At 46.2% G+C, this 13,208-nt stretch overlaps 1 protein-coding gene across 1 annotated transcript; it reads right to left on the minus strand.

The window, feature by feature from the left end:
- Positions 1–1,997: 1,997 nt before the first annotated feature.
- KCNJ8 (potassium inwardly rectifying channel subfamily J member 8) lies at positions 1,998–7,995 on the minus strand. The gene is made up of 3 exons (XM_065742435.1): positions 7,793–7,995; positions 7,123–7,571; positions 1,998–3,465 (listed from the first exon to the last, which is right to left on the minus strand). The coding sequence occupies exons 2-3, from the start codon at positions 7,485–7,487 to the stop codon at positions 2,565–2,567; spliced, it is 1,266 nt and encodes a 421-aa protein (XP_065598507.1). The 5' UTR covers positions 7,488–7,571; positions 7,793–7,995; the 3' UTR covers positions 1,998–2,564.
- Positions 7,996–13,208: the final 5,213 nt, after the last annotated feature.

The following is a 13,208-nucleotide window of genomic DNA, read 5'->3' on the forward strand; positions in this document are numbered from 1 at the left end:
GGAGGGGCTAGAAGCATGACATAAGGAAGGCTCCAAGCAAGTTTGGTGGCATAGCAGGCAGCAGATGGGTGCATTGGAGCTGCCCAGGAAAGGTGCTTGGGGTGTCTGTGGTCCACTGCATCTATTCTAGGCACATATTCACCCTCCTGGCTCAGGGTGTGCCCACCTAGGGTAGGGTGTGTCCTACCCTGACCCTGTCTCACTCCAGATGTGCTGGAAGAGAGCACAAGGAAGCTTGAAAGCAACAACTGTGGAGTGACCTGCCACTGGGGGAAGCTTAGACTTCCCCTATTACTTGAAGGCTGCTTTCAGCCCTGGAGCACTATGCTTTCAGCCCTGGAGCACTATGCTTTGTATCCCCTGAGTGCTCTCCATTTGCTTTCCATGTCTCCATAACAGTAACTCTGAATCTTCTGGCTATCCACAGAGAGTACAGAGGCTCTCCTGGCCATTTTCCTATTTAAAATAGAGAAGCTCTTGAAAGACAAGAAAATATTAAAAAAAAAATTAAATTATTTCTCAAAGAGATCATGGAAAAGGTAGAGGGACAAGAGGGACTAATAATCCAGAAAAAATGAATGAAGGATGGAAAGAAATAAAGAAAAGACTGAGCAGAAAATCAGAGACTGAATAAATCATGATTGCCACTTTTTTATTTTGTAGAAAATCTGCTTTTGTACAGCATTTTACTTAATTGTATTGCAAGCAGGCTGCCTCAAAGATATTCATAGCCCTGCAAACGTAGAACAGAGACAAATTGTATATATTCATTTTGACTCTTCTTGGAAGCTACAGATGTTCGTTGTTTGGACAACACCATGGACAGATTAATATCTCCAGATGTTAACCAGACATCCTCCAGAATATTAACGGGCAGGTCAGGAATAAACATATTTAGCAGAAACATCAGTTTCCGCTAGTGCTTCAGATGAAGCATTTTGTTGCTGTTTATTTCATGGACAGCACCTGTTCCACATATAAAGGAGGCTAACTACACAGCCATACTCTTCCAAGCTACAACCCAACTCTAAATGAAGCTGTTAACTGACCGTACATGTGCTGATGAACTCACTTCCAGAGAGAATGAGAATCCAGCATTGCTCCTGACCGTTTAACCTGGAAGGAGTAAGCAGATATTTTAAATTACAGGAGTATTTAAGAGGTTGGGTGGCTTACTGAGTCAGCACAGAAATAATACCTTTCCTGAGCCAGAGGCATTAAGGCAACTTCTGTGAACAAGAATTTGTCCATAATTATAATTGGTGTTTACAGGGGAAAGAAGCATGCATCCATTTAGCATTACCAAATGTGCCACAATTAGTTGTTTTACCTGTACTTACTCTTCTAGAAAATCTTGTGGTGACACTCTGGGGAAGGTTCTAGGTAAGAAATGCCCCCTGTGATTCGAAGAGAAAAGGTGCTCACCACCAACTTTCAATGTGATTTTGTATAAAAATGTAAGTGTGACGTTGCTTAAAAGTAGTACTTCAGCAGCATCACCTGAAATTATTCAGATGGCTTTGAAAATACTATTACTTGTAATATTATTGCAATGATCCCCTCTCATTCCCATTCATGAATTCACAGTGGGGAAAAGAAAACACAACCTTTTGCTGAAGCAAATAGACTTAATCCTACAAGAAGTAATGTAAGCGAAGGAAATAGATTTCTTGTCTTCAGTATGTTAATCTGCAAGAGAAAAAACGAACAAACAACAGGACTCGATCTTCAACCAATACAAGGACAGTGTTGAAAAAGTGTGTGCTTTTTTCAGCGTTAGCATCACTGATGCTCAAGGGGAGTCTAGGAACCCTTGAATCTCTCAGCATGGGTTGCAGATACATTACAAACACGTACTGTCCTGCAGTGCTGTATCCCACCTGCAGCATAAGAGCAGCACCCTGCAAGAGGATGTGCCATTCTGTGGGTCTGTTGAAATGGTTTTTTTAATCCTGGTGCTGCTCAGAGCTGCACAAGCTCTCTTCTGGGGTGGCCAGGTCACTTCACCTACTATGACTGTTTCAAAACACCTTGGCTATAAAACAATGGTAAGAAAGAATCTAGAAAACTCACAGAAAAATCCTGCCTCTTCTCCTGTTAAATCAATGACGATTTTAGCTACTCCTTGCAAGAGAATAAAAGAATCACCCCTAAAAAAGTGATATCCAAATACCTTACACAAAATATGTGCAAGCAGTTGATACGTAGCTGTTTTGAACTTCTGCCTATGGATGAGTAAAACACTTCTACAGAAAAAAACACACTTTGTGACAGTGGAGAAAGAAGGAGACCTTTGAAAAGAAACATGATTTTAAAAAATAGCATGTCATTAGGAGAAGTATAAATACACATTATATTACATAAGTGAACTGTGCTTTCTTTAGTGTACATGCCACTTTTATTAATTCATACACTAAGTGCTAACGTGTTGCCTAATACCATTAGGTAGTGCTTTCAGTAAATAATAGAATAAATAGTCTTCGCCCAGTTCTTTTCTGCATTCTCATTCTCTTCATAAGAATGATTTATTTTTGCCCCCCCCTGGCCCCACGCAAGGCTGTGCATCACGTTTCTGAGGCACTCTGGCTCCCCTCAGGAGTTATGAACTGCACTTTGGGCACCATGAGGGAGGGGTTGGTTCTCCGCATGGAGTTGCTCCTCCGAATGGAGTTGTTTCTCCTCATGGAGTTGCGTTTCCGCAGAGAGTTCTGGTGGGACAGCTCGCTCTTCTGCAGGGTCTGGATGAGAATGGAGGGCTTTTCATCAAGCTCTCGTGCACTGCAACGCGGTGCTGCCACCTTGACAGTGTTGCCAAATTTGGAGTAGTCGACGGCATAAACACCTTCCTCTTCAGTGACAATGGGCACAAAGCGGTGACCCCACAGGATCTCCTCTGCTATGTAGGAGGTTCTCGCCTGCGTCGTGATGCCAGTCGTCTCCACAACACCTTCAAGTATCACTATAAGCTCCAGATCCTGGAGCGCCAGGTCAGCAGCGGAGATGTCGTACAGAGGACTGCGTTTGTCTATGACATGACAAATGATTAAGGGAGCCACCAGGAAAATATTGTTACTTTCAATGGGGTTGTCCACGGGGATATCTACTTGGTGAATGGGTATGACTTCTCCCTCAGGGGTTGTAGTCTTCCTCACAACCTGTATCCTCACGGAGGCACTAATGATCATGCTCTTCCTCAGGTCCCCCACTCGAAACATAAAGCAAAGTTTGCCATTTCGAACGGCAATGACCGCCTGCCGGCTAAAAATCAAAGTCTCTGCCCGCCTGTGAGCTTGAGCGGTTTTCATGAAGATGCAGCCCAACATGACAGCATTGATGATCAGACCCACAATGTTCTGTAGGATCAAGACCGTGATGGCCAGGGGACATTCCTCTGTCATCATCCTGCCTCCAAAACCAATTGTCACCTGAACTTCAATGGAGAAGAGGAAAGCGGAGGTGAAAGACCTGGAGAGGAAGATTGTACAAAGTTAACTCAAAGCACATTAGCATCAAAGCTATTAGCATATGCTTAGTAGAAACAAACTTAAGAACCTATTTTTGCAGTTCTTGTAAATTTAAGCCTTCTGTTAACATTGCATGCTTGGTGATTCAGTGTTTGCATGATCAGTGATGCACATAATGTTGAAAGGGAAGGTGTAAGAGCCTGAGCTCCTAAAAGACCATCTGTAATTCTAGATGATCCTGAGAAGCTCACTAGATTCTCTGTTCAGAAAAATGTCACACACCATATTAGTCAGTGCTTCAACTCCCAGTATGTTTTCCACTTCCTACATCCCATCAAGCTTTTGGCAGGGAGTGATGGTTTTGGAGACAGGTGAGCTACTGGCTGGCACACTGAGGTTCACCCACCAGCCTACACAGGGGTAGGAAACTGGGAAAGCAGCAGGAGTCCATTTTCAAAACCTGACTCTCTGTGTCATGAGCCCCTTTAGCCCCTTTTTCCTGGAGAGAAAGGGTACACTCCCAGCTTTATCACGTCTCAGACCCTTTCACGGCTTGCACCTGAGCCCACAGAATCATGCTGCAGAGGGAGGGTACATCCCAACAGAAGGACAATGCTGTGACCCAGGATTTGGGTTTAGATGACTGCTGTGGCAAGGCTAGCTGGAAAACTTCAACACAGCAGTGGATTGTATAAGTATACAAGTATATAAGTGATATGCTATACCACTGGATATCAGAGGATGCTGTCTGCAAACTTTCCAAAACATGCTATTTATAATAGTTCACACTATAACTTCTTGAATATACATCAGGCTATTTCATTTCCTTTTATAAACTGATACTTCCTTCACTGAAGGTCTCTTACACCCTAAACCTGTTCCTTGGGGTTTAAGCGTAGATAATTTACACATGGAGGTTTTATGAACTAACATAGTGACCCTTTTGACACAGTGCACATACACCAACATTTGAAGCATCCCCATGCTCATGTGGCTTTACACATGGAAAATATATGTCCTGTCCATGCAGATGGTTCTAAACCATTCACTGTTGATTGTTTGCTTTTCAATGAATCTGTTTTAATTTTTTTTTCTAGACATATTTTCAGTGAGCCTGGGATCATGAAGAGACACTAAAACAGAACATGTGATATCATGGATAGTGTTCTGAAGAATGAGAATGGTTATATTTCAGAAAACCAGCCAGTTGCTGCACAGACATCTTTTGAAGGAAGTTAGTCTTTGTTTTTTCTATTCTGTTTTGTTAATCTTTGGCAGATTCCCTTGCACTGAGGAATCTATTCTTGTATTTTATACTGAAGAAATCAGGGATGAAGGAGTTAATTCATTCACGGAATGATTTCTATGTTCATGAGCAGTCAGTTACATGCAGAATGAAGCTTCTAGCTGAACCTTAATTTAGTTTAATTCAACTTAAAGCTCGGTGCAATTAAATATTCTGATTTCCTTTAACAGCCATCATTAACAACAACAACAAAAAGAGGAAGCCTTGCTCTCCCCTTTTTAAAGTGGCAGTATCAGCAGCAACACATTTCTACATCGTGGTGCAGTGTGAAGAGGGGAGTCATGAATGTCAAACCACCTATCCTCAGCTCTCTCTCTTTAGAGATCTGCAACAGTTTTTTTTTCCTTTCAGTAACATTTGCTTTGTATGGCAAAGTACTACTAGCCTTAGAAATTCTGCAGCACTTTGAAAAAGTACTGTGCAATATCCTTGCAGGAGTGGTTAAAATCTCCTGAAGTCAGATTTCCCTATAAATCTGTAACGGCACCCATCCAAACAAAGCTCTCCTGAAATATCTGTGGGGCTAAATCTCAGGAAAGCAAATTAAAAAATATTTGCCACTATTTTGACAGATACTACATTAATATTATATGTTAATTTATATATACACAATATTAAGTACATTTTAAATCCAGCAACTCACCACTCTTAAAAGTATCAGCAATCGCACTGTTATTTCAGATTGTATTATTTCATTATTGTGTCCAAGGTGGAAGCCAGATTTAAAAAGATGAAGGGAAAAGATTTTCCACGGGTACATAGGCAGCTGTTGGCTGAAACACCTCAGGTACTCACAGGAGAGTGCAACAGGTGGTGTTTGCCAAGGGCTAAAGCTTAAAGGCACACTAGTTCATTGGTTCTACTTTCTGCCAGCCCTCAGACGGTCCCTGCAGCTGAGGGGACACTGCTGGCACAGGGATGCCACATTTGGGGCTAGAGGAAAACAGCGAGGGGCCATGGCTCTGCTTTGTCCTGGCTGCATGACGATCTCAGCAGTCAAACCAGGCTCTGTAGGGTGGCCCAGGAGCACCATGGAGACATACATCAAGGGGCCTCCACCAAATGAGGGGACATCCTCCAAGAGGACCCCAGAAAGTTGGTGGGGTTGGACAAATCTCACACGTACTTCCCTTTGGGAGCAGAACACCAGAAAGGCAGGGGGTGACACCCTGAAGGATATCCCCAGTGGGCGCCAGCTGGATCATGATGTCAGGGGCAACAGTTCCTGACCACTTAATGGAGATGAAATAAGACAGCCATCTCCCACTGCTCCAGATCCCCAACTTGATGAAGGTCAGCTTGGAAAATCTCTGTTTTCTCTTCCCCTTGAAAATTTCCCATTTAGCAAAACAGTGTCAAAAAAAGGGAGAATGAAATGTCCATTGCCTCACAGATCTGAGGTGCCTTCAAGCTTGCTGAGGTGCCTCAAAAACTATGTGCAACAGAAAGTTAAAAGAAGAAACTCTCAGCCCCTCACACAGTCACTGCAGCCCTGCAGTGTCAAGGCAGCTGCTATAGTGCAGCAATGGTGTCCTGAACCCAGATTGTCCTGCTTAAAAGCACCTGCTGCTATAAAAATACATATTAGTGATGAACTGTGTGATCTTATTGCTTACCCTCACCTCCTATGAACAAATGCTCCCCCTGTCCTGCGTAGTTATGCGTCAGTTTGCCAGAGCCTTGAAAACTGTCATTTCGGGACAGAGAGGAAAACACTTCTCTTAACAGCTGACATTTAACCCAGAAGTCCCTTAAGCTTTCACTATCTGATGAATCATGCATATCATGGAAGCAGTTCATCCATCAAACTGTGGGCCTTATCAAAGGCCAGGCATTTTGGAACTGTCTCATAAGTGTCATCCTGAAACATATCTCATTTTGCCCTAAGCAGCACTTTTCTTGCCAGCTGACACCCATGGCAGGTGTCTGCTTCTCAGGGACTGCTTTTGGGGCCAGCTACCTTCCACCAGCGCAGCTCACAGCTCGCACCACGCTCAGGATGCTCCTGCTGCCACAGACAACATTACAATACGTGTAACACATACCCACTCTTGTAGCAGGCTCTTATCTTGACAGGCAAGGTATGTTACCCACAGAGTGTGGAGACACATGAAAAGCAGCAGGTCTCCCTCTCTTTCAGATCCTGTAAGGAATCAAAGAAATCTACAGTACAGTATTTTCCAAGCCCAGAAGGCTTGCTGAATTTACGTAATCTAGAGGAAAACACTGCACTTTTCAATTGTCTCAACCAAACGTAATGGTTTGTGTAAACCAAAACCTGCATTTCAGGTGTTGGTGGGACAGCAGGCAGCCATGTGCCCCCCTTTCTTTGTCCCCACAACTGTGCTATACCTGACACACGTCACGCACGGAGTCCACTTGGTGCTGTTTGCTGTGTTCTCAGTGCTCGGGTCCATGTCGCCATGAGCAAAAGCCACCAGCCACCACATCATGGCAAAGAGCAGCCAGCTGCACAGGAAGGACATGGTGAAGATGACTAGCGTGTGACGCCATTTCAGGTCCACCAAGGTGGTGAAGATGTCTTGCAGGAATCTCCCCTGCTCGCGGATGTTCTTGTGGGCCAGGTTGCACGCTCCGTTCTTGGCGATGAAGCGGGCTTTGCGCGGCCGGTCCCGGACGCGTGGCTTGCGCAGGTTCTCGGCAGCAATCCGTGCCAGCACATACTCCTCAGGGATAATACTCTTCCGAGCCAACATCTTCCTGCCACCATAGTCCACCTAACGAGATGCGAAATGGGGGACGCTCCCTGTGATGTGTCTCCGTGGGGCTCACTGCCTGCCCTGAGAAAAGAGAAAATTGATCAGATGCGGCAGCGAGGTGCTACAGCAAAAATCCCTGGTTGGTCTTAACATCTAAGCGTCTTAACATCTAAGCCCATCCTCTTTGTATGAGCCACAGGCGCCAGCTTCCGAAGGACACAGGGGATGCTATCGGGGCACTCCCCGCAGAAGACAGGCTGCAGGGCCCTCTGGCAAACTCGCCGTAAAGTAACGCGACGTACAACAGGTCGGGGCCTCGGCTCTCCAGGAGATAGCCAGGTGTATCCGCAGCACGGACACTCGGTCACTCGCATCCTTCGGGGCGTGAAGAATCAGTCTGTGCCGCTCTGAACCGCGGCCGACCCGCGGAGAGCCTTCCCGGCCGGACAGCCCCCGCCCCGTCACCCGGCAGCATCGCAGGGAGCCGAGCCGCGAGCTGGAGGCAGGACCGCGCCGAGCGGGCGTTCCCGTTCCCCCCTTAGCCCTCCTTCCTTTCCGGGATGAGGCGGGGCGGCCCCGCTTTTATCCCCAGCCGTGTCCCCAGACGGCTGCCGGAGCGCTGAGGCGGTTCGCGGACTGCAGGCAGTCCTTCGAGAGCGGGTAGGGGCTCCGGACGACCGCCCTGGGGCTCCAGAGGCGGGAGGGGCCGGCGGGGAAGGGGTCCCGGCTGCCTCAGAGCAGAGCCCATCTCTGCCCGTGCTCTGCTGAGCCCGGAGCTTTGCCTTCCTAGCTTTCTTGCAGCTCAGGTCTCAGCTAGCAGGCTGGGGGTGCGTAAGCGCTTAGAAGAGCGGGGCCGGACCCTGACGGCCTTTCCCCGACGAACGCAGTTACCTGTTTGCGGCAGGAGGAAAAGGAGCATTAGTTTGTAGGGCGCACGGCTCGCGTTGATTCGGATGGGGGCTGCGTCGGGCCGTTCTAATCCTCAGCCGGCTCTAAGGAGAGTTGATGGATAGGTATTTACATAAGCAAAATTAGCGCAGCGTCAAAAACGACTCGCAGAGGTTCACTCGTGTTCCCCACAGGTCGAGGTTTACAGTTTTGGCGCTAGTGTTTAATGGAAATTTGGATTCTTGGAAATTGCGGCTTTCTTATTTATTTATTTATTTTTAATTCTGCTTTTTCACCCCCGAGGTCTTAAGGTTCGTAGCAGGAAGAATAAACAAGGCTTCAGCTTTGCAAAAAGATCTAAATTTAGACTGTAATAAAGCGAAGTGCAGAGATATCGTGTTGGCTTAACTCCTCCACACCCAAGGAGCGCCCGCCTGCATGCACGCGTGTGTGTGTATGTAGTGTGAGAAGTTTTCTGTATACCACTCAAGGGGATGACCTAAATGGTATAACATTTATACAGCACGTAACACATTGCTGCTCTCTGTAAACCAGAGGCAGAAAGAAGCACTTTGCAGGCCTGCCATCAGGAAGTTTTTAAATGTATTCAGGCTCGGAAAAATTGAGACAGCACATTTGACAGCTAGTGCCACACTCTGCTAGAAGATATCCACCCTGTCACACATGTGAGCTCCACTTCAAATAGATGAGCAACTCCTGAGTACTTCTTCAGTGCTATCCTTTCCTAACACCAGCTATGCAGAATTAAGAAAAACCATCTCATAGCCCCAGTCCTGTTTGGCTGCACATACAGGTAGGACACTGGCTTCGGTTAGATGACTGACTCCAACATGAAGAGTCAGATCAAGAGCAGTCACTTAGGGTGGTAACCAGACTCAAGTGCCACACACAGAGCTGGACAGGAAGGCTTGGGTGGGTGTCTGAAGAGCAGCGTGGCAACTACTCAGAATCCCCCTCCTTATCCTTGCATTTTCTTATTTTGTTTCTGACACAACTCTTCTCATATGTTCAATTCCAGTTTTATCTGAGATGATCATAGAGACGTCCATAGTTTTATAAATGGAGATAGAGAAACACCAGATGTCACTTGCAGTTGCTTTATGTAGACCATGCTGAGGCTGTACTCAGCCTGAGACCTTTCCCACCATGCCTGGGTGCTTCTCCCTGTGTGCTCCTCACTGGTCATGACGAGGGCCATGAAGAAAAACGACCTAATAAAATTCTGTTTTTCCACTGCTTCCTACACTGTAATGGCATTCCTGCGCTGAAAGGGATGGAATCTTTGCTCTTCCACCTGAGACCAGCTTCAAGGAAGCCTGCTGCGCAGTGGCCACTGGGATGTGAAGGCCAAGAACACTGTTAGCAAGAACCTTTCCCTCCTCTTGGTCTAATAACATGCAACATGATTTTGACTACAGCGCATGCCTCCCCAAGCTACAGTGCATGAATACACTCCGGAGAGTGACAGCTACCAAAAATGTTCCCCTTTGCCCTTTTAAATACTTACTTGGTTGTCACGTGCACATGCAAGTCTGAGAGTTTAGTAATAGCTGGGAAAATCTAAAATGTCATCTGGCCCTTCTGGTTAGAAACACAGTGTCTGAGTGCTGTGAACACAGCCTGCTCAAGGTACAAATGGTCAGAACTGCTTGCAGGTTTGGGTCCAGATGTACTGGGGCCCATCATGCTTCTCCCTTCCCACTGTTTCATTCGTCCTCCACTCACAAGAGTTACTGGTATGACAGTAAATATCACTTTAGAATTACTCCAATCAAAAAATGATTAAGTAGTGTGCTCAGGTATGGATCTGGAAGTCCACATTATTGCTATGCCCAGCCCTTTCAGAAAATCCTGTTTTGTAATAAGTTCTGTTTGAAATTCTAGTCTTAGCTAAGAGATAGGATGGCTCTGCAGGCGTCCAAAGATGTCAAGCACTCAGCGCGAGGCTTCCACAAAGACTGAAAGCTGATAAGCCATATTCGGACAGCGTGGATGAACTCTTCCCCAGCTGAACTGGCAGTAGATCCATCAAACATGAAAGAGCAGAAAATGCAAACTACGGGCATCTGTTACCCCAAAACAGTTTCATTTTTTTCCTTTTTTTTTTTCCTTGTTTCATGCAAGAGCAGAAGTACAAAAACAGACTTTATCATCCAAATGCATGTAACTCGTGCCCCTTGTCCAACATCACTAGGCTACGTAGTAGAGTCTGTAGATGTACTGGGGGTTTGTTGGCAGAGGCTTTGTTTTGCATGAGAACTGTCTGTTTTGGAAATGATACATGTTGATGAGATCTCAGCCTCTTGGAGAAACAGTCATTCTGTTTGGCTTCTTCTGTCACTGTAGCAGTCTTCTTCCAGGGAGATTTGGGACAAGATGTTATGGAACATGCGATAGCACACGAGTCCTCCTGCACTGAGTGAACGGGCCAAGTCTGCTCACACAGAAGCACATTCTGGAGTGGGCAGCTGTTCTCCAGCCAAACCTACTCAGATCCAGGCCCCTCTGTCTCCTTTTCCTGCTTGCAACACAGCTCCCTGGTCTCCTGCTCCCTGGCCACACCTAGAAAGTGCTGCCATCCTTTGTGAGCTCTCCTGGAGTTCCAGGGGATCAGCAAGCCCGCCACCAGCATGCATCCACAAGGGAGGATGTAGCCTTAGAGCAATGCTGGTCAACTCCATAGTATGGAAGAGCAGCCCATGAGGGCTTTGGGCTGGGGCTCCTGCAGAGTCAGCACAGAGCAGGGAAGAGGGAGAGGAAAGGTTATCACGCCCAAACTGCATCATCCAGTGAGCTGATTTATGACATCCAATGTCTTTTAGCCTCTGCTTCCCTTTACTCCACCTCTGCTCAGGGGATGTGGCTGAGCCAAGGAAAGGGTAGTTGAAAGATATGCCTTATGCTCCAGGATATACTGCATAAAGTCTTAGTCTCATTCCCTGTAGAGATGACCACATCACATTACATCCATGTGCAAAGTCCACCAAGACTATTCTCAGCCTCATATTACTTATCCATCTTTGTATCTTTGTCTGTAATTTTAATTGTGTGTTTGTTTCTTTCCAAATCTTTAGTTTACACAGCAATCCAAAGGCTGCGCTTTGTTGAGTCTCACTTCTCTACTCAGCCTGTCACAACACCAGCATTTCAGGGAGTAATGCCTCTTTTACCTGAGCCAGATCTTAGGTCATGGTATCACTGCATGGGAGAGCTAGGAAATCATCTTGTTTTTCAACTTACAGCAGGTATTAGCTCCCACATCTCTCAGTTCAAGCCTTTAGATCCAGGTACTGAAATATAAGTACTGCCACACCTGGGCAGAAATCAGTCTCTTACTACAGAGTGAATTGGCAATAGCCATTCTGGGACAGCTTGGATATAGGACCGTAGAATCATAGAATCACAGAACCATCTGGGTGGAAGGGACCTTGAAGCCCCTGCAGTTCCAACACTGTGCTGCTGGCAGAGCTGATGCCCATTAGGTCAGGCTGGCCAGGGCTTCATCCATCCTGGGCCTAAGTGCCTTCAGAGATGGGGCATCCACGTATTTTCTGGGCAGCTTCTGCCTCTGCCTCACCCTGTTCTCTGAGTAAAGAATTTCCTACCAACATCTAGTCTGAATCTCCCCTCTTTTAGATTAAAACCATCCCCTCTTGTCCTGTCATTATCTGCCAATGTAAAAAGTCGTTCTCTTGAATGCCCCAGGCATTGTTCAGAGGCTGTTTTAAGTGTGTGGGACAGACAAGGCATTCTTCTTTTGGAGTAGCTGAGGTTTTAGCTACATGGTTGCTCTCACGGTGGACTGCACCAGATTTCCTCAGGGCAAATAGCCAGCTCTGCCCTGTTCTACTTGGTGGTGTAATAGATCCCAAGAGTTGGCTCTAGGGACTGGCAAAGCTGCCTAAGGTGGCAGGATGAAACAAAACAACCTCTGTGTCATTTCCTTGTGCCAGGATTTTGGAAAACCAGAAACTAGGAGAGTGTATGTGGTCCTATTTTTTGGCCTGGGACAAGTGATAACTGCCATTTCTTTTCTCATTTTCCTCTGGTGGTATCTGGAGCAACGGAGGCAGGTTTCAAAGGATTTCCATTTGATCTCCTTGTTCACATTCTACCCGTTCCTCCTGTGTAACAGGAGCCAGCAGGCTTGGGGTTCTCTTCATCATAGATTTTGTCTCCATAAAGTTCCATAGAGTTATGGAATGTTTTGCATCTCCATCTCTGTGCTCCAGTCTCCTTTGTCTACAAGGGTTCGATCCAGCAGCTGACTGCTGGCTGCAGTGAGGGTTAAATGGAGACGTACCATAGATAGATGCCATCTCTTGTCTGAAGATCATATCACAGAATAACTGGCAGCTCTAAGCCCTCTGATCTCATGCTGTGGTGGGACCTGGAACAGTAGATGGCCCCAAATCCAAATGATTCTGTCTTGGAAATCTGCAGGACAGAGGTCCTCTCAGAACTTCAGGTTCCAGCCCCTGGCAGAGGGCTCTAACAGCCGTAGCTGGAGTTGCTGAAAGGGCAAGGGCCTAATCCAGCCACTGTGATAAAGGCACCAATAGCGTCAGCTGTGAATCTGTAACTTTCTGCCTGTCAAAGCATGTGCAGCTTTGGGGCTTCTGTAGCTGTGATGCTGAAGGATGGTGGTTCTGGACCATGTCATTTACACTGAGCTGCATTAGTTCCTTAGTTACATGGTTAAATATTTTACTGGATGTTTAAGTGGTATTTATGGATGTAAGCTGGTACAGCTGAAGTAAAATAAGGGGAGAGGTAAGAAATGTCAAGGGAATAGCTGAGAGGCAGTCT

The sequence above is a fragment of the Cyrtonyx montezumae genome, unplaced genomic scaffold, assembly GCF_038088225.1.
Source record: "Cyrtonyx montezumae isolate F1298 unplaced genomic scaffold, pur_monq_1.0 scaffold_3, whole genome shotgun sequence".
Taxonomy (NCBI): domain Eukaryota; kingdom Metazoa; phylum Chordata; class Aves; order Galliformes; family Odontophoridae; genus Cyrtonyx; species Cyrtonyx montezumae.